This window comes from Rhinopithecus bieti, unplaced genomic scaffold (genome assembly GCF_001698545.2).
Source record: "Rhinopithecus bieti isolate Rb0 unplaced genomic scaffold, ASM169854v2 scaffold_44948, whole genome shotgun sequence".
Classification (NCBI taxonomy): domain Eukaryota; kingdom Metazoa; phylum Chordata; class Mammalia; order Primates; family Cercopithecidae; genus Rhinopithecus; species Rhinopithecus bieti.
This window is the reverse complement of record NW_016818762.1, coordinates 598457-619974: the sequence shown is the minus strand read 5'-3', so window position 1 is coordinate 619974 and position 21518 is coordinate 598457. Positions and strand designations below refer to the sequence as shown.

The 21518-nt window shown below is 44.7% G+C and overlaps 1 protein-coding gene across 1 annotated transcript in view; it reads left to right on the top strand.

Moving 5' to 3' along the window:
• The window catches only part of RYR3 (ryanodine receptor 3), a 580605-nt gene that overhangs the window by 514578 nt on the left and 44509 nt on the right, over positions 1-21518 (top strand). The window contains exons 70-80 of the mRNA XM_017857433.1: positions 5155-5325; positions 5884-5943; positions 7436-7567; positions 8011-8123; positions 11716-11812; positions 13425-13531; positions 14576-14627; positions 15572-15628; positions 17249-17348; positions 17502-17581; positions 19449-19525. Coding sequence (XP_017712922.1) covers positions 5155-5325; positions 5884-5943; positions 7436-7567; positions 8011-8123; positions 11716-11812; positions 13425-13531; positions 14576-14627; positions 15572-15628; positions 17249-17348; positions 17502-17581; positions 19449-19525 — 1046 coding nt within the window. The remainder of the gene's footprint in view (positions 1-5154; positions 5326-5883; positions 5944-7435; positions 7568-8010; positions 8124-11715; positions 11813-13424; positions 13532-14575; positions 14628-15571; positions 15629-17248; positions 17349-17501; positions 17582-19448; positions 19526-21518) is intronic.

The following is a 21518-nucleotide window of genomic DNA, read 5'->3' as shown; positions in this document are numbered from 1 at the left end:
AGTCTCACTCTCGCCCAGGGTGGAGTGCAGTGGCGCGATCTTGGCTCACTGCAAGCTCCCCCTCCCGGGTTCACGCCATTCTCCTGCCTCAGCCTCTGGAGTAGCTGGGACTACAGGCGCCCGCCACCACGCCCGGCTAATTTTTTGTATTTTTAGTAGAGATGGGGTTTCACCGTATTAGCCCAGGATGGTCTCAATCTCCTGACCTCATGATCTGCCCACCTTGGCCTCCCAAAGTTCTGGGATTACAGGCGTGAGCCACTACGCCCGGCCTTCCCTTTTGTTTTTATTCTCTTTGTTCTTGCACTTCTGCTGTGTACTCACAGGCATGTGTGCATACTCTGTCTCTCTCTCTCATAAACGTGCACACGGGAACGCACACTCATCCTCTTCCTCTCCCCTCCCCCCCACCGTTTCACCCTTCCCCTTTTCTCCCCCCTTCCCCTCCCTTCTCTCCATCTCTGCCTCTTTCCACCATTTCCTTCCCTTCTGCCCTCCTCTTACTCTATCTCTTGCTTCTCATTCTCAGACTGACTGACAGAAGGTCTTCTTTTCCTCTGTCTAATGTTGGGTTGACTTGTCATTGCTTCAGTTACCTTCTCAGTGGGACAAGAGCTTCCCATGGCCCAGGCTTGCCTTTGTTCAGAATTCTGCCTGACACCAGCTCTCCCTGTGCCATCCCCTTGTGATGTGTCCCCAGAGTCACTTACCCCACAAAAGCCTGTGTCTGTCTTTTAAGTTCTACACACAAAATCAACTGTCTGATTATAAGCTAACTACTGGTGATAGTTTATGATGTAAGTGTGGGGAGATGAAACGATTTTGAAGGTATAGGAATCTGTAAATTCCTATTAAGAAAATGAAACATGGGCCGGTGTGGTGGCTCATACCTGTAATCCCAGTACTTGAGGAAGCTAAGGACGGAGGATCACTTGAGGCCAAGAGTTCAGTAAGAGCCTGGGCAACATAGTGAAACCCTGTCTCTTAAGAAGAAAAAAAAAAAAGGAAGAAAGTGAAAGAAAATAAAATGTTTCCACCACCAATTTTTTAAAAGCATTTCATTAGAAAATTGCAATGAGTTAACCAATCTTAGCAATATGTGACAGAACAAATAAAATTAGAATCTGTAGCCCCAACCAAAGGTATGTTTAAAGGTTGTAGCACAAGAAGGGAAACGCTCCATCTTTTAGGTTTTTTGGTGATCATGAATTACTTTGGATATTCCTAGAGTACTTTCTGTTAATAAATCTTCCTTTTCCTTTTTTTTTTTTTTTTTAAGACACAGTGTCCCTCTGTTGCCCAGTCTGGGGTGCAGTGGTGTGATCGTAGCTCACTGTAACCTCGAACTCTTGAGCTCAAGTGGTCCTCCTGCCTCAGCATCCCTAGTAGCTGGGACTATAGCACACACCACCACACCCAGCTGAATTTTTTTTTTTTTTTTTTTTTTTAGTAAAGACAGTGGCTACGTTGCCCAGGCTGGTCTCAAATTCCTAGCTTCGAGTGATCTTCCCACCTCGGCCTCCCAAAGTGCTGGGATTACAGGCATGAGCCAGTGTGTCTGGCCTACGCTACCTTCTTTTAACATAAACACAAGCATTGCCCCTTAGCTCAGTTCTCCCCTCTCTGTAGCCACAGATGTGCTGGAGTTGCTAATGTGGTGGGTAGAAGGAAGAAAGAAAATTGGGCTCTTTGGTTACGTGACCGATTGTCTATAGCCCACCCAACTGAAAGGAGGGAGGTAGAAGGGCAGGGACTTCAGATTTGGCCACCTACAAGAACACTCTAGATCTAAAGACCAGCCTGGGTCGGGTCTGAGTGCCACACAGTCTGGAAGGCTGCCTCTGGGTTGACCTTACCTGAGAAGTAGATTGCTTGGTCTGGATGTAAGTCCTTTGACCAAATTAACCTCCATCCTAACCTCCCACTCACTCTTCATGCCATGCTCAACTGGCTTCTAGAAGCATTGAGTTTCTGTTGTGTTGGCTGAGAAATGGGGGCTAAGAAGCTATAACTAACATATAGTGCCTTATGCCTTAGAGCCCTGCTTTTACTGACTGACTCTTCTCCTTGTTTCTTTTCTTTTGTCTTTCCACACAGGCCATGCAAGTAAAGGTACAGGTCAAATGCATGACGTGTCTTTTCTGTCCTAGTATTAGAGATGCCAGGCTCTGGCCCCCTCTGCACTGTGATCACCATGGGGGTGGTACAGAATGGATTTTCCCGCCTGGAGGTCCCCCAGGCCTGCTCCAGGAAAGACAACTGCCTGTCAAAGAGTGAAAGTAGGCCTACCCACCCTTGGAATGGGGAAGCCGGGGAAGCCAGCCAAGCCTCACCCTAACCGAGGTCTCCTTGCTATCTCTGCTCCCTTCTCCAGCTGCCCTCTCGGCAGCCAACACACTAACAGAGATAGGGATGACTGACAGGGCTTGAGAACCCACTACTCCTCATGGTGCTACCCAGGGCCAGAGTCCTATTTTTTATTAGTGGTCTCAGCCCTTTCACATTGTAGATGTCCTGCCTCCTGTATAAGGCTCCCATGATTGAAAGAGAGTCTTCCAAAGACTACCCTGAGAGAATTTCCCAGTTACAGTTTCAGGTTATAACTGAACATTTTCTCTTCCTCTTAATTAATGTGTGTCAGCTGCCATTCTCCCAAACCCTCCGCTCTACACTAGGCAGTGAAGAAGTGGAGATGCACAGGAACCAGGGTACATGCAGCTCTTAGGAAAGGAAGATGGAGCCCAGGCAAGATAGACTTGCATCTGCATAGCTCAGAGGCTTACTTGCTGTGTGATCTTGGAAAACTTGCTTAACTCCCCTGAGCAATCCCAGTCTCATTTACAAAACTGGTTAATATTTCAGGGGTTTGGGGAGGATCATAGATGTTTTATATAAGTAGCAGGCACATTGGAGTCATATTGCATATGCAGCATTTATGGTTAGAAGAACATGAGATCAGCCCAATCAAATAGAGAGTGAGCAGGAAATAATTTAGATTGTGTAATCAAATTCACATAGTCACACTTTTGAACATATTTATTCGATTGCATACTGTGTATTACCATTTATATTTTACATGTATACATACGTAATATCACATAGTTTATCTACATGTAACAAGGTTCTATGTTTTATGGATAATTTGAAACATTTTCAAGGGTAATTTAGACTATAAATGAGTTTTGCCCTGAGTCGCAACCTTTAGCATTTGAAACCTGGTTGCAGAATGGTGAGGAGCTCAGCAAGCACTCAGCCAATGACAGTCGGCACACGCACAGTCTGTGTGTGAGGCAGCTTTCCCTTCCTGCTGTTTTCTGGAACACCAGGAGCCTCCTCCTCTTAACCCCATTTCTATCCCTCTGTTTATATTTCTTACTGCCCCTCCCACTGCTGTCCAGGGGTTGACTGGTGTTTTGGAGCACTGGACACAAGGTACCCCTGCAACCAATAGAATTTTCTGGCAATGTTTGGCCAGACTGGGGTTCTGCTGGCCAGGGATTTTGCTGTGGTTTTTGTGATACTGTGATGCAATCACCTGAAAGTACAGCCACCACAAGTGCTGAAAGAATTGACACTCTTCTTGAGAGTGTCCATTAATAATTTTGAAATTCTTTTGCCATTTGGAAAGCAATTTAAAGAGATTAGTCCCAACACAGTGTTAATTCTGACCCTATTCTTCTCTTCCAAAAGCCTTTTCCCATAAAATGAATTCTGCCCAAGCCTAGGAGGACCAGGTCTTGCATGCCAGTTCCAGGGGAGGCATCTGGCATGCTCCCAGAGCCCTGTATCTGTATGCCATGATAAACCACAGTGCTGCCCCCTCATTGCTGCAAACACTTCATGGTATCTCATGGCACAAAACTTTGGTGAGCACCACTTCCTTCTTTCCCGGAGTCCCTGACTTGCTTCTGGCTACCCAGCCCTCCCCACTTCCCGCAGGTGCCCACTGAGGCCCAGTCCTGCAAGCACGTACCACATGAGTGGCTCTGCTTCTCTGGAACCTGGAATCATGAAAACTGAGTCACTACAGAGCCTTGTCTCCTTGAATCCACCTGGACCCACCATGTGATTTCCCTGTGCTGGAGATGCTGAGGGTTCTGAGTGGGTTGCCTGGGGCTGCTATTGTGGCATAGCCCAGTGCATTGGATTCCTCTCTTTTTTTTTCAATGTTTTATTTTGTTGTTGTTGTTGTTGAGACTGAGTCTTGCTCTGTTGCCCAGGCTGGAGTGCAATGGCGTGATCGCAGCTCACTGCAACCTCCGCCTCCTGGGTTCAAGCCATTCTCCTGCCTCAGCCTCCCGAGTAGCTGGGATTACAGGCGTGCACCACCACACCCACTAACTTTTGTATGTTTAGTAGAGATGGCATTTTGCCATGTTACCCAGGCTGGTCTCAAACTCCTGACCTCAGGTGATCCACCCACCTCGGCCTCCCAGAGTGCTAGAATTACAGGTGTGAGTTACCGCACCTGGCCTGGATTCCTCTCTTAAACCCACAACTTCACTGAGTGAACTCTCTCTGAAAAGGATGAGAAGGCATAAGCCAAAAATGGATACGAGCTTCCATGGATTGAGGAGTTCCTTTCTTTCCTGTCTGCAGTGTTTCTCCTAACTTTCCTTCAGCTGGATTCCAAAGCAGCCTTACTTTAGATTTTCCTTTTCTTGTAAGAATTTGCATTGGCTCGTGGTGGAGAGGCTATGTGAGGTGCTCCAAAACACCAGCTTCAGCTTTGGAAACACAGAGCAATTATTCTGTGCTGGATGCTCTTTCACATTTTTAGTGATTCCCCAGCATCAGAATTCTCAGAACTTTTCTGGGGCCATTTTTGTCAGTTACCAAATCATTCTTTTTGTAGAACACCAGTTTACTTGTTCAGTCCAGAAGTGAGTGAGCAAAGACCATAGGCATCTGTGATGTGTGTTTAGTTATGTGGTTCTGTGTGCATGCGCAGAAGGCGGCTCAGGGTTATGGCTGGTCTTTTATGGCTACCTAATTCGTCTTCGTTCAACACACTCTTTTCACTGTCCTTTGAAGTGTAGTAAGGCCCAGCCTATACTGACAGGGCCACAAGGAGGCAGGCTGCCTCTGACAGGAGGCCGTTCCTTTGGGAGAATCACTGAGCCCCTCTCTGTTTATTTCAACCTCATCTCCTAGTCTGGAGGACAAGACCAGGAGCGGAAGAAGACAAAGCGGCGGGGAGACTTGTATTCCATCCAGACCTCCCTCATCGTGGCTGCACTCAAGAAAATGCTGCCTATTGGTTTGAATATGTGTACTCCAGGCGACCAGGAGCTGATCTCCCTCGCAAAATCACGATACGGCCATGTAAGCTGCCTGTCTGCCTGGGCTGAATGTGTTATCCACGTGGTGTAGTGATAGGCGTTCAGCCCCTGAAGGCTTAGTCCTCCTCCTCTAGGGGTCGGGGAGCAGATGAGCGGAAACTAATGTGTATGGAGGCAACGTGCCCTCATCTTTAAAACTGGTTTGGAGATCGAGACCATCCTGGCTAACATGGTGAAACCCCGTCTCTACTAAAAAATACAAAAAACTAGCCGGGCGAGGTGGTGGGCGTCTGTAGTCCCAGCTACTTGGGAGGCTGAGGCAGGAGAATGGCGTAAACCCGGGAGGCGGAGCTTGCAGTGAGCTGAGATCCGGCCACTGCACTCCAGCCTGGGTGACAGAGCGAGACTCCGTCTCAAAAAAAAAAAAAACTGGTTTGGAAGTCAGTGTGTGCCCAGTGGGACAAATCTCTGTAATATCTTTTCTTTCATTCTTCTAATAAAGATCCCAGCAAAACTGCATTGACTCTCCACACATCCCCATATGCTACTTGACAGTTCCATGGTGATCTCCAGGAATAAAATGTGACATCTCTTTCCACAGAGGGACACAGATGAAGAGGTCAGAGAACATCTGCGGAACAACTTGCACTTGCAGGAAAAGGTGATGACTCAGGACAGCAGTGAGAACTTACATGGGCTTTCCTTCCGGCTGGAGGCTTCCGGCTTTTCACTTCCTTTACTCATACTTCTTATATGTTCCAAAAACAGTTTTGGGGTATTTGTGTTTAATCGGTAGGACTAGCTGTCTCTTTTTATAATTATTGTTTTAAAATTTACTGGTACATAAACTGCCCTTAATTTGGGGGTTGTTTTGCCCTTAATGTTTGTGCTTAGCTATTACAAAGAGGATGCAAAGAGGCATCCAATGAAGCATCTATTCCAATTTCCCATTATGTGAATGTCAGGCCACAGCAGCAGGGTGGAGATTAGGTCTCAGAATTTACTGACTGTAAGTCTTGTTAAACAGTGCAGTGGACACCTGGGGGAAGTTTTAGCACCTCTTGCTCTAAAGAGATTTTGAAACAAAATAATTTTGTGTCTAGTTCGTACAATAAAAAAAATATAATTTTCATTTTAAAGGCTATTTGAGATGTTTTAAAGCCTATGAATCTGAATTACTCTTTCCTCAAATACATTATGCCCTGAGATAGAGAACTAAGCCAACACAGAAAGTCTTTCCTTTCTACCCCAAACAAATAGGAATGGTGGATAAAATATACTAGGAAAAAAAAAAGGCCATAAAAAGAATTCTCAAGGGCCAGAAAAAAAAATCTTAGGGGCTTGGTTTTTTAATAATTGCAAAGGAAGAGGAGTGTGGGACCTAATTACCCTAATTACCCACACTATGCATAAATACAGAGCAAGAAACTTCCATAAAGTTAGCCTTGAACCAGTAAAACCCACAAATATTCCACAGAGAAACCCGTTAAACCACTTGGAGAGCCTCCACCTCCTAAAATATAAGCTGAGATGCCAATAGGTAAAATTCCTCCTGAAGACAAGCTCATATTCTTTTTAAATTACAAAGAGCACATCAGGAAATCTATTAGAAAGTCAGCATATGAAACAGAAGAATTCAACCATAAGGAGCTATTGAAAGAGACGTAAATGTAAATATAATTAAAACATTTAAAGAGATATAAAGGAAGTAATCGAACCCATAAAACAATCATTGGATGCTATATTTTTAAAAAGGAGAAGGGGAGATGGGTTTGAAAAAAGACTTTATAGTCATTATAAAAGTAAAAAATAGTCGTTGAAATTAAAAACCTAATAAATGGGTTAAAAATAGGCTACACATAGCTGAAATAAGAATTCATAAATTAGAAGAGTGCTTTGAGGAAGTCATCCAAAATGCAACACAGAGAGATGACAAGATAGAAAATATGACAGAAGCATTAAGACACATAGAAGTTAGAATGAGAAGTTCCTATACAGTGTCTATAGTGTTCCAGAAGATAACTGAGAGAATGAAAGTGAAGCCATAATAGAAGGAGTCTTGACTCCTGCGGAACCATGGTAGGACCAAAAGGCTTCTTCAATATAAGAGGTACAGGAAGTTCCTCATCTTAGGAGTATGCTTCAATTTTCAGTCTGATGACCCAGCTGTAAAATGGCAACTGAACCTCTACAAGGATGTTCTGAAGAGTGAGGAACCTTTCAATCCAGAAAAGACAGTGGAGCGTGTGCAGAGAATTTCAGCAGCTGTCTTCCACCTGGAACAGGTAAGGAGCATCTGCCCTGAGGAATGGGGAAGCAGAAACACCCTGGACAGTACAAAGCTCCTCTCCACACATAGGGCTGAGAAAACAAGGACCAAGGATGATCCCGGATCACCCCCACGTGCCATCTCGATGCCCTGTGATAGCAGACCTCTCCATTATTTCCCCTGCCAGTGTTCTGTGCATTCTTGCCGTTAGCTCAAATGCCCTATTTAAGTCCCCTACCGTTAGTTAAGCTGCTATTAGGCAATAAATGACTAAAATTGGGAGAAAGAGGAACACCTAAGACTTTCGCAACTGAAATATCTGCTCCTGGGTGCATTTTGCTAACTGCAGTTGAGAAGCCAAAATTCTTCCAGAATGAAGAAATCTGGGCTACAGGTGACTAGCTCCTGCCACCAGAAGATCAGCCCTAATGTGCACCAACCCATGTGATCTCTTCTCAGGTGGAACAGCCTTTGAGGTCCAAGAAGGCCGTCTGGCACAAATTGCTATCAAAGCAACGGAAACGGGCAGTGGTGGCCTGCTTCAGGATGGCTCCTCTCTACAACCTGCCCAGGCAAGTATTTTGTCTTTTTTTTTTCCTGGCATGTAAGCCAGCGATGGGAATGGAGGTATCCTCCCACAGCCGTGCTCTCTCACTCTTAATCCAAGGAATAGAAATTGGAATCCTTGGCCTATGGAGCTATTGCAGTCTGCATAGTATAAGGGCCTGGCTAAGACAATCAAGCATAAAAACTGAAACCGGATGAGACTCTCTAGAGCCCATTCCTGTCAGGTCCACCATCTGTACCCCAAAGTCAGCCAAGTAAGCATATGGAAGTACACTACTTTTGCTGAGGTGGGATTCTTGGTTAGCATGTAAAAGCTTCTGGAAAAAAAAGAAACTTTTCAGAAATGTTTTACCCCAAATGCCATCAACAGGTCCAGTAGTATTTCTCTGCTCAGGCACTTGACACTAAAATCACTGTTTCCTCAGCAGGTACAGAAATGTAACTTGAAAATCACTTAGTACAGTGTACTAGCTGTCAAAATATAGAAAGGCTGGAGATATCTCAAGAGGCTTGCCAGAGGCACAATGCCTTTGGGTGTTTTAGCTTATACTTTGAAGTAAAATATATTTGAAGCTTTTTCTGAAAAGTTTGGGACATATCCTTGTCAATATAGGGAATAGTGTCAATGACAGACTGGCCCAGAGTTGACCACCCAGACTGATTCAGTGTCTTTGGTGATATGATAACATTCCTGTCCTCAGACTCATTGCAGAGTGGGTGTGGTCGGGTCTTCAGTCAATAAAAAAAGCTAGTAATTGAATATCAGCCTCCGTTTCATTGACTTATCAAATCAGGAGGAATATTCTCACTTGCTCAGGGAAAATAAGCTGGTTTAGACAAGTGTATACTCTGAAGCTTATGTGAATCAATGTGTTTCTTTGGAATATCAGATAAAGGGCTATTCCTATGCTTGACATTTTGTTTTCATCAAATTGTGGATCTTGGCCATCATTTGTCCAGAGTAGCCTATAACCTCATCCTGAGCCAACTGACCGCCTGGGCTTTCTTAGTTAGGGTCTTTGAAGATAGTTAAGAATGATGGTCTCGGCCGGGTGCAGTGGCTCACTCCTGTAATCCTCGCGCTTTGGGAGGCTGAGGCGGGCGGATCACTTGAGGTCAGGAGATTGAGACCAGCCTGGCCAACATGGTGAAACCCTGTCTCTACTAAAAATACAAAAAAAACTTAGCCAAGCTTGGTGGCGTGCGCCTGTAATCCAAGCTACTTGGGAGGCTGAGGCAGGAGAATCACTTGAACCCGGGAGGTGGAGCTTGCAGTGAGCCGAGGTCGCGCCACTGCATTCCAGTCTGGGCGACAGAGTGAGACTCCATCTCAAAAAAAAAAAAAAAAAAAAATCAGTCAGGCTTGGTTGTGGGAGCCTGTAATCCCAGCTACTCAGGAGGCCGAAGCAGGAGGATCACTTGAACCTGGGAGGCGTAGGTTGCAGTAAACTGAGATAGCGCCATTGCACTCCAGCCCGGGCAACAGAACGAGACTCTGTCTCAAAAAAAAAAAAGAATCATGCTCTCTGAGACACATACCTGCTCCAACAGATCTCTTTCAAGAAAACAGATTACTATCTTTGGAAGAGAATGAGGCACCACCAAATCAAGTAGAATTCCTGAATGAAAAGCTGAAAAACAAGCTCGAACAGTCCTGGGCATTAAGGCTGCTGAAGTGCTGACAGAAAAGTGAGATTCATAGCCTGTTAGAAAAATCAAAAGTGTGTAGAATTTGTGTTTGTTTTCTGGAAGTGTCAAAACGTCAGAAAGTGTTTCCTTCCCTAACTGGTTGAGATTTCTACCTGACATTGTGCTGAGGTGGCCTCCGAAAGAGCCCAGCTCTATAGAGCACATGTCTCTAGGACCAGAACAGCTAGGCAGAAATTACATCTCTCAGAAACAAGCATTGTTTTCTAAATCCACTGAAGATATTAGTACCATACATATCTGGGCTACACTTTCGGTAGTTTTACTCTGTATGGGTAAGAGTAAGTCACATTCACTATGTCCTTCATGAAGCATGACCGTCCCTAACCCAGTTGTTTTAGAGGAGCTGCTGTGGGTGATCTCTCTAGCACGGAGGACTGTAAGTAGATTTCATAACAACAACAGAGAAGCTGATGATGGAGACAACTTCTCTTCTCCACCTTGTGATCCTCTAACTACGTAGAATCTCCCAAACTAAAGGGCTAAAGGGATTTATTTTATTATGTGGAAACTTTCTCTGATGCTAGCTTTTAAAAGAAAACTTGTATGCTTCTCTCCAGACACAAAATTAATAATTTCTTCCTGAGCACCTTTCAACAAGTTTGGCTGGAAAAGGTTAATGAAAACACTCAGTATGACAGGCTTATACCCATTTTAATGGTAATGTAACCTGTGGAGAGACCTGCTCATTCTCTGTACACTCCTCCTTTATTGACCATGATTTAACGTTACCATAAAAACACGAATTTGTACAATTTTCAGGAAGAATTCTGATTGGTCAGATTTGAAGAAAGATGGCAAGGGCTGTGTTCTACCAAAAACCATGACCAGGGCTGAATGACTCTGGTGTGGACTCTTGTCTTCCTCCCCTCTCCTTCCCTCCTCACCACTGTCCTCACATTTTGTAAACACTTGGCTGCTTTTGCTTTGCAGTGGGTAATACTCCCAGAAGTCAATCCTGGCTTATCGGGAGTGGATCGTGCCAGTTATTCAGTGCACCCACATACCAGGGACATAACTAGAATCCATGAGGCACACAGAAAATATGCCAATGACGTAACGTGCTTAAACCTTGCCTTGTTAAGTAGAAGCTGGAGCACCTTACCAGTGTGGTTACTTGGAGAATGAAAAGAAGCCACACTTTGGTATTTTGGTATCTCTAAGATGAAACCACTGATCATCCGTATGACTTAGATTGGATTACCTAGAAGGGTGATCAGCCTAAAGGAATACCGAAATTGCCATAGGAAGCAAATACTTCAGGACTGTTACTTGGCCTCGTGATTGATTTCTCCCTGGAGAGGAAATGTGATAAAGACTCTATGAGGGCTGGGCGCGGTGGCTCACGCCTGTAATCCCAGCACTTTGGGAGGCTGAGACGGGCGGATCACGAGGTCAGGAGATCGAGACCATCTTGGCTAACACGGTGAAACTCTGTCTCTACTAAAATACAAAATTAGCCCGGTGTGGTGGCGGGCGCCTGTAGTCCCAGCTACTCGGGAGGCTGAGGCAGGAGAATGGCGTGAACCCGGGAGGCGGAGCTTGCAGTGAGCTGAGATCGCGCCACTGCACTCCAGCCTGGGTGACAGAGCAAGACTCCGTCTCAAAAAAAAAAAAAGACCCTGTGAGAACAGAGTAGGATTACCGATAACTGCCATGTCTTGCTAACCACTGTAATTTTCAGAAGATGCTCTAATATTCAAGACTCGTCATGGTAGAGGGTTCTGGTTTCTTGGAATTGAGCTCTGTGGTATGCTACTGGCTACCCTGACCAATCAGAAGATAAGAATTGTACAAAAGTCTGTCCTGCTTACTAACCATTAACTGCCCAAACTAAAAGAACAAGTTCCATGGATCGCTCTTGACCTCCCTCTCACCCCTTCCGCTCAGGCACCGCTCTATTAACCTCTTCCTCCATGGCTATCAGAGATTTTGGATAGAAACAGAGGAGTATTCCTTTGAAGAGAAACTAGTACAGGATTTGGCTGTAAGTACTGACTCCCCTGGGAGCAGATATGGGTGTGGTTGAATTTGATTTCTGAATTCACGGGTGTGGTTGTAACAGTTAAACATTCACAAGGAATCGTGTGTATACATTTGAAAAGCACTAACTGTGTAAATGCTCAGGGGAGGCCTTGCTAATGGTCATAGGAGCCAGAGGATGAATATTCCCTTGGAGGTGCTAATACTATCATCATCATCCTCATCGTCGCTGTTAACAACTAATATTTCTTGAAATGCGCAGCCATGTCATGGGGGGTTCATGCTAAGTGAAGTTTTGAGCACCATTGGTTGCAGGAGGCCACCCCAGCCATAGCCCCACATTCCTACTCAGTAGTTCTCCTTTGGGGAAGGTGCATCTAAATACCCTTCCTGCATCTTACATTTCTATATTTGGTCTTTCAGAAAATTTGGCATGCCTTGTCTCTAACAGACTTCATGCTCTAAAGTCACTTAAAATGACACACAAGAGGAAGACTTACTGCAGAGGTGCCACAGAGCCTTATTCTGGTTCGGAGAGAAAATAAGCCCTCCTCCTCTCTGGCCAGCCTGTGGTTCTTCTTCTCCTTCTCCCACAAACCTTTTTCTCTTATCACTCACTCTCTCCATTCATCTTGTCCTGTGTTTCTGATAGTCACTCTTTTCTGAATGTCTTTCTGTCTTCCCCTGTCACCCTCTGTTTCTTTCCTTCTTTTTTAAAGCCTTTTCCTATTGTTTTCCTTCCCTTTGTCTTTATGTCTTTCATTCTTCTCAAATATTCCTGTTGGTGAGAAAGACACTCTGTTGTTTTTCTCAGTTTCTTGATGAGTGTGAAGGTGAAAATGAGCGTCATTTCAGCCCTCTGCTTCCCCTGAACCATTCACACAACCCATGTAGTTCTCACCAATTTACCAAATACGATCCACCCTGCTGGCTCTGCCACTGCTAGAAAATTCACTTTTACCTCTGACATTAGCTGCTATTTCTCTTTCCGTGAAAGGCGATAAAGAAAAGACCTGATAAAGGGAGAAGGGCAAGGCCTGCAGCTCCAGGATGGCAGCTCTCAGGAGCAACAAGAATTTTAGAATCAAGAGTTAGGTTAAGAGAGAGAAATGTTTTGCTGGGTTGAATCTAGACTAGTATTAGACCCAAAATGGCTCCACTGCTTGGTAACTCTTGCCCCACCTCCATGTCGAGCCCAGCTCTTCAAAAGATATGTCAGCTGTTGGCCTGAGAGAGCCAGTCTCTCAGGTGACCCTGTGGGGTTTTCCTCCTGAACTCAGGTGCCCAGAGCTTGCATGAGAGGTCAGCTGATTGGGATCTGTAGCTATTCCCTTTATGGGCAGCCTTTTGCTTTTTATTTTGTTTTAACCTGAAATTGGAATGTTTCTTTGATTGGCTATAAACATAAAAAATAGATATACATATATACACATATATCTCAAACCTCGCACCTTTAGGGCTTCTATCCTGAAATAAATAGATGACCTAGTGGTTTTGTTTTGTGCTTTAGTCTGATGCACTCTATGCCTTGCGCTTTACCTTCTCTTTGTTCGCATGCAGTCACGTGGCACGAGATTAAATTCATGCCTAAGACCTATCTGTGTTGGTTTGTGTAGAAATCTCCAAAGGTGGAAGAGGAGGAGGAGGAAGAGACGGAAAAACAACCTGACCCACTACATCAGATCATTCTCTATTTTAGCCGCAACGCTCTCACGGAGAGGAGGTCAGAACCACCAGATCACCAGCTTCTCCCGGGCACCAGGGATACTTGTGTCCACTCCTAACCTTCCTCTCTCAGACGGCAGTGGGTGGAAAAGGGAAGCCAGATTTGAGCAGCCCTCCTTGCTGCCTTATATGTGGCCATCAAGATATGTCTAGGGAGCCAGGCGCGGTGGCTCACGCCTATAATCCCAGCACTTTAAGAGGCCAAGGCGGGTGGACCGTCTGAGGTCAGGAGCTCGAGGCCAGCCTGACCAACATGGTGAAACACTGTCTCTACTGAAACTACAAAATTAGCCAGGCATGGTGGTGCACGCCTGTAATCCCAGCTACTCAGGAGGCTGAGGCAGGACAGTCGCTTGAACCCGGGAGTCAGAGGCTGCAGTGAGCAAAGATTGCTCCATTGCTTTCCAGCCTGGGCAACAAGAGCGAAACTCCGTCTCCAGAAAAAAAGATATGTCTAGGGAAACTACATCAAGCCACAGCCTGCTCTTCATAATGTCAGACACGGAGCTGAAGATTAAACAGCCTAAAACTGTTTCCATGAGTCAGTTAATCTCTTAATTCCATGTTAAGCCAATGCTGGTTCCCATTTTCAGAGTGGTTTCTAAGAATCAGAGTGGGGGAAAGGATTTTCTGATTAATTCACTAGTACTTATAATTTGAGATTTATATGACTCTTAGTCTTTCTTGTGGGGTCCAAAGAGTAGCCTGCTAAGGCCGGGCACAGTGGCTCATGCCTGTAATTCCAGCACTTTGGGAGGCCAAGGCGGGTGGATCACTTGAAGCAGGAGTTTGAAACCAGCCTGGCCAATATGGTGAAACCCTGTTTCTACTAAAAATACAAAAAAATTAGCTGGGTGTGGTGGCGGGCGCCTGTCATCCCAACTACTGGGAAGGTTGAGGCAGGAGAATCGCTTGAATCCAGGAGGTGGAGGTTGCAGTGAGCCGAGATCGCACCATTGCACTCCAGCCTGGGGGACAAGAGCAAAACTATGTCTCAAAAAAAAAAAGGTAGCCTGCTAAATATTTCCTCCATTCTTTCCAGCAAATTGGAAGACGACCCTTTGTACACCTCCTATTCCAGCATGATGGCTAAGGTACACCCAGGTTTTCTGCCCATTGTCTCTTTCTATCTTCCCTTAGACTTCTTTAGATGCATGAAAATTGTCATGTTGCATAGCAGGCCTGGGACTTTGTCATGACGTAGGTTTCAGGCATTGCACAATTCATGGGCCATAGAGATGATATTAATAAATCACTTCACCGTCTTCCTAAGAAAACCTTGAAGCTTTGCAGAAACAACGGGTGCTGATAGATAGGTTCACACTGACATTTCTAAAGCCAGCTAAATGAGGCTTAGGCATACAGACAACCCTTGTGTTTTCACTCAATGTTCAGGATACATCAGAGAGTTCAAACACATCCACAGGTGAAGGTTAGAAACTAGAGAGAGCTCCCAGTGTTCTGGAAGAGGCAGTATGACCAGAGATGTTCTATGTCACCTAGAAAGATGGTGACCTCTGGAATGCTGAGTGAATAAGGGAAACTTTCATGTCAGGCAGAAAGAATGTGATGGGGTATAGGAGCACCTATGTGTTAATCTAGCTGTACCACAGGGCCCCAGTGGGAAGAGGCACTTTAGGATTCACATCCTAGATGATGTGTCTCCAATCTTATTGCCATGCCCTTGGGGCTGTATCTAGGAAGTGGCAGCTCCCTGCCTTCCTGTCTCCCATTTACACCAGAACTTGACTAAGGGAGGAGGGTTCAAGTCTGTGGTTAAATCAGCTAGGTCGCCATTGATGATGTGAGCTCCGTGTTCTCATTTCTCATTTATGAACTCTATGGTAACTGCAACGATGGCATTTACAGTAGAAATGTTGCCCAGCAGTGGCCAAAATGTTCCTGGTTTTACACAGTGCTGAGGTCCCGAGGTGCCTGTGAATTACATCCTGTCCCCTGGCCTTGCAGAGTTGTGTTTATTAGATTCACCTTTAATTTGGTTGTCTGTCTTCTCCCTTCCCTGCTCCCTGAAATCCAGAGTTGTCAAAGTGGTGAGGACGAAGAAGAAGATGAAGACAAGGAAAAAACATTCGAAGTAAGTTCTCATGAAGGTTAAAAACAGAGCCACCCTCCAAGGCCAGCAGGCCAGGCCTTCAGAGGTGGGGGCTGGCATTAGCGTAAGTGGCTCGCCCACCAGGAGTGTGTGAGTTGGCAAATCTGCCTTAATAAAGCACACCCATTAGCTGTGGTTGTCTTGTCTGTCTGCCCATGAAAAGGTAGCAGGTAGTATGCCAGTCAACAAACCACTAGCTTTGTTCTTGTGGGAAATTTTACTCAATTACTATAGTAACAGGGGCCATAGAAGGACAAACTGAAACATCTGAAATGAAAAAAAATCAGAAAAATGAAAATCGAGTCAAGCGTGGTGGCTCATACCTGTAATCCCAGCACTTTGGGAGGCCGGGGGAGGGAAGATCACTTGAGCTTGGACGTTCAAGACCAGCCTGGGAAACACAGGGAGACCTAACTCATCTATACAAAAATTTAAAAATTAGCTGGGTATGGTAGTGTGCTCCTATAGTCCCAGCCGCTCAGGAGGCTGAGGTAGAAGGATAGCTTGAGCCCAAGTATTTGAGGCAGCAGTGAGTTCTGATTGCACCACTGCACTCCAGGCTGGGCGACAGAGTAACATCCAGTCTCTCAAAAAAGAAAAATAAATAAATAAAATAAGATTAAAAAATCAGAGGAATGGAGATACTTGAATGATTTTTGCACTATTATTCTATAAATGCAAGTTGATAGTGATTTTTATTTTGAGGCAGTACAGGACCCTGAAATTCTCAAGATTAAACTATATCAGGTTACTTGTACTCTTTTGTAGACAAAGTACATGACAAAACACGGCAGAAGTAAATGACTATAATTACAGTCTGGAAAGCTTTGACATTCACATTACCCATGTCTGGTAGAAAGTGTACGGTGGCTCACGCCTGCAATCCTAGCACTTTGGGAGGCCAAGGCGGGTAGATCACCTGATGTCAGGAGTTCAAGACCAGCCTGGTACTCCAGCCTGAGGGACAGGAGCAAAACTCTGTCTCAAAAAATGGCCTGGCCAACATGGCGAAACCCCATCTCTACTAAAAATACAAAATTAGCTGGGTGTGGTGGCACACGACTCTAATCCCAGCTACTGGGGAGGCTAAGGTAGGAGAATCGTTTGAACCCAGGAGGCAGAGTTGGCAGTGAGCTGAGATCACACCACTGCACTCCAGCCTGGGAGACAGAATGAGACTCCATCTCCAAAAAAAAAAAGGTGTTAGCTGTGGTCTGAGCATTCCAGATAAGTGAGCATTTCTTGCATTCAGCCAGAAATACTCAAGTTGACCCCTCAGCAGGTTTCCCTATGTAACAGAACATTGAAAACAAACACATTTTAATGCCGGGTTGCTTCCCACAATTATGGTATCCAAAAGGAATGAACTGCGTTTTCTATCGGTACAAAAAATGAAAAATATATCATCAAAATAAGAGTGATGGGTAGACAGTTTTAGAAAGCTGGGTAGTGTCTGGAAATGAACTTCAGAGGTCTGCTTTATCCAAGTGGATGTGTGTTGCCTTCCTTAGGTCACTGGAAAATTCTCTCTCACCTCACTATGGGTGAACTCCCTGGTGGTGGGTAGAAACCAGTCTTTCCCGGTGATTTTTTTGCCCCCAGGAGAAAGAGATGGAGAAGCAGAAAACCCTCTATCAGCAAGCTCGGCTGCATGAGCGTGGTGCCGCAGAGATGGTCCTTCAGATGATAAGCGCCAGCAAAGGTGATTTCCCTAGTTTCTGGATGGACCCATGTAACTTCCACAAAGATATCATGCTGTGACATAAAGCCATTATTAAAGAGCCCTGCTAAGGCCCAGTAGGCATGATTTACCATCTGTTTCCTTAGTGATTCAATCGAATCTTCACCATGGCAGGTGAGATGAGCCCCATGGTGGTTGAGACTCTGAAGCTGGGGATCGCCATTCTGAACGGAGGCAATGCTGGTGTGCAACAGGTAATGGGAACTTGCGGCATCTGGGCAGACTCCCGGGGTATTCCCATTTGACACCTGTCATGCTTCAGGGAAGAGGATTTGACTAGGGGTACACCCAGAATCACTTAGCTGGCATTTGTCCTTAGTGGCCAGTTATATCAGAGTAGCTGGGAACACAACCAGGGCTGGGAGTCTACAGGCAAATGTGTCTTTAATAAAGAGGTTTTACCCAGGATTAAATATAAAAAACATTTAGTTTTGCATCAGTAGATAGCTTTCTGTATAAATATTCTCTAGAAAAATGTCCTGAGAGTCAGGTTTTTACTTTAGCCCTTTATTTTCACTTATTAGCTGCCTTTACTATGAGCAAGGAGCCTCAGCAGTTAAGTGGAGTCAATAAACTCATAAACCTGTTATTCTGCCGGGCGCGGTGGCTCAAGCCTGTAATCCCAGCACTTTGGGAGGCCGAGACGGGCGGATCACGAGGTCAGGAGATCAAGACCATCCTGGCTAACACGGTGAAACCCCATCTCTCCTAAAAAATATAAAAAACTAGCCAGGCGAGGTGGCGGGCGCCTGTAGTCTCAGCTACTCGGGAGGCTGAGGCAGGAGAATGGTGTAAACCCGGGAGGCAGAGCTTGCAGTGAGCTGAGATCCAGCCACCGCACTCCAGCCTGGGCGACAGACGAGACTCCAGCTCAAAAAAAAAAACAACCTGTTATTCATTCATTCATTCATTCATTGAACAACTCTTTACTGGCTGATGACCATGCCAGGCTCTGCTGCAAAGGCTGAGGGTGTAGTAGTGAGTAATACAAATAAAAACCCCTGCCATCGTGCAACCTACACTCTAGTGAGCATCAGCACATAGACGCATACAACCAAGTACCTGACACATGGTATTCCTTCAACGATCTGAATTGGAACAGGCTACAGAAGACAGGAACGCACTGGTGTTTCTCAGGCCCTCCGGGTTCTGGTTAAGGGCATCTGTGTGTACAAGGAAGTGAAATTTCTTTTTTTTACCTTGACTTAAATTCTGAGTGCCATTTTCTTTTTTTTTTTTTTTTTTTTTTTTTATTTAAGTTCTAGGGTACATGTGCACAACGTGCAGGTTTGTTACATAATATACATGTACCATGTTGGTGTGCTGCACCCATTAACTCGTCATTTACGTTAGGTATATCTCCTAATGCTATCCCTCCCCAAACAGACCCTTGGCATTCATGAGGGTTATATCCCAGGGCCTGTGAGAGTCTTCACATTCACAACTACCATTGTTGCATATAGCTTTTCCCAGTCTTTAACTCATCCCCCCACAATTTCTCCAATTTTTCATTAAAAACTGTCATTTTCTAAGTTAGCCTTCACTTTCTGTTTCTACCACCTACCACTAGCTGTCAGTTGACTTTCTTACAGGGCCTTTTGTTTATTTATTTTTTAAAAAAACAAAATTTTTATTATATCAGACAAAGTTCCTACCTTCCAGTAAGAGAGAACACAGGAAACAAGGCCTCACTGTGAAAGAAATACTGAGCTTTCAGCTAGGCTCCTCACTGGCTAAGCTCCTTGCTCCTGTGTGCCAAATTCAGGGCATGAGCTATTCAGATTATAACTCAGCTTCATGATACATTACTGTATCACGGCCTTGGTGCTGGCTCCCAAATAGAAGGGACCTCAAACAGTAGGTCTATGAATGTCTTTTCTTCCCTAGAAGAAATGCCAGTGGGCCTTCATAAAATAAACATGATCTACCCCAAGGGACTCTGATTCCCTATGTAGAAGGTCCAACTCAGTGTGGCTGGAGATTTCTCCATCAGGATTAGGAGGGTCAGCTCTGTGACATAGTTTTCATGACATTTCCCTTTACAATGTGTCTCCCTTGCAGAAAATGCTAGATTACCTAAAGGAGAAAAAGGATGCTGGATTCTTTCAAAGCCTTTCTGGTCTTATGCAGTCGTGCAGGTAAATGCGGGAAAACTACCATAGCATTTAAAAAATTCTTTCCTCTAAGGATAGGTGGCAGGGGAAGGGGAGCACAAAATATACTGGCCTACCATAGAATTCTTGAGAGAGGAGTCACCTACTTTAGAAAGCTGAGAGAGTGGGTGTTGTTCCTCCAGTCTTCAGGATTACAATTCAACTAGCATTCAGAGGGGAACATGGGATTGCCATTAGCCACGTACCCACGCTCCCTCACTGGCGTTGTGTTTAGTCTCCTTTCCTTACCTCCATTTTTATGTTGCTCTCCCAGGAGACTCGGTGTGCACATTGAGTTTCTCCTTGAACATGTATGCCCATAAAAGTCAAACCAGAAAAGAATGGAAAAGGGGGGATTCCTGACCATGACTCAAGACTATGTTTTATTAAAGCCACTAGGTACTTTGTTCAGCTTATCCTTAACAGTTCTTTGAGCTCGAACGTGTGTTAGGGTGGTATGTATTTTGACACATCCATTTTGACAGGGGTACATCCTGGCACGGGACCATTTTGACATAGCCTAAAAAATAAGGCTTTGAACTTTTTGTTCATATGATTAAGCTGTTTAAGCCACCCCTCATGGCTGAACGGCTCTGACACATAAATAATATATAACCAAGAGTCATAGGTCATGATACTTGCTCAATTCAGAGATGAGCCAGAATCTAAGAAAAGTGTCAGCCTGTTGTCTAAGATTCATATGTATTTGGATAGTCTGCAAGTAATTGTAAAAGAAATTAAACTTTTAATTACCTAGCTCATTTACCTCCAATTATGCTTTCCATTTAAAAATTTGGAGGATGGACATCCTTTCTTTTGGTGGACTATATACTTTTGCTAACCATATTTCACTGGGTAAAATATCGTAACCCGGGCAGTAGGGAGTGTATCTGAGCTGCAGGATAATTCTTTATTCTCCGCTCTGTGGGGCTTCTTCCCCACCAACAGTTTATTCATTTATTATCTCTCTCAGGAAAACAAAACGGAATATTTCCAGGCCTGACTCTCTGAGGCTAAAATAGTACGTATGAACTCAGAGATGGCAAAAATCAAGGCAACTCAACTTCATATTGCTCATAAAATTATCCATTTACTTTGTAAGAGTTCTCTCAGTATCCTGTAATCCTTAATATTTCTAAACTCATGTATAATGACAGTTTGGAGAGACAGGTGATATACGCTTAGATGCCAACTGAGTCCTAACAGAAGTTTTAAGATGTCTTACTGCTGGGTTTTTTATGATTATGAAAACAATATATGTTTTTAAAATATCTAAGCAGTAGGGAAATTAAAACATTCAAAACGGGTATTTAGGAATGGAGTAAGGATCAGCAATGTGTGTTGCACAGGTTCACATTCAAAACTGCTGCTTCAGAGCAACTGTGTCCAAATGGCCTTTCCTATATTTTCCTCCTCTGGCAGCTAAACCACAGTAGAAGGATAGTTTTGTGTTGATGAGCAGGCCCTTTTGCCAGCAGAATCTGGGGAAAAACACAAACAAAAATGGCATAGAGATTTCACTGTTTACCTAAATCATTTTTACCTAAGTGATGAAATTAGGTAAATGGAATTTACTTAAATCACAAAACATACGACTCCTTAAAAAGAAAACAGGAATGCCAGATTTTTCTCCATGGCTTTGCCCATGGAGCTAAGTTTTGCAGAGTCTTAATGAACTTAGCCAGAAACTTTCCGGGCGCGGTGGCTCAAGCCTGTAATCCCAGCACTTTGGGAGGCCGAGACGGGCGGATCACGAGGTCAGGAGATCAAGACCATCCTGGCTAATACGGTGAAACCCCGTCTCTACTTAAAATACAAAAAACTAGCCGGGCGACGAGGCGGGCGCCTGTAGTCCCAGCTACCCGGGAGGCTGAGGCAGGAGAATGGTGTGAACCCGGGAGGCGGAGCTTGCAGTGAGCTGAGATCCGGCCACTGCACTCCAGCCTGGGTGGCAGAGCTAGACTCCGTCTCAAAAAAA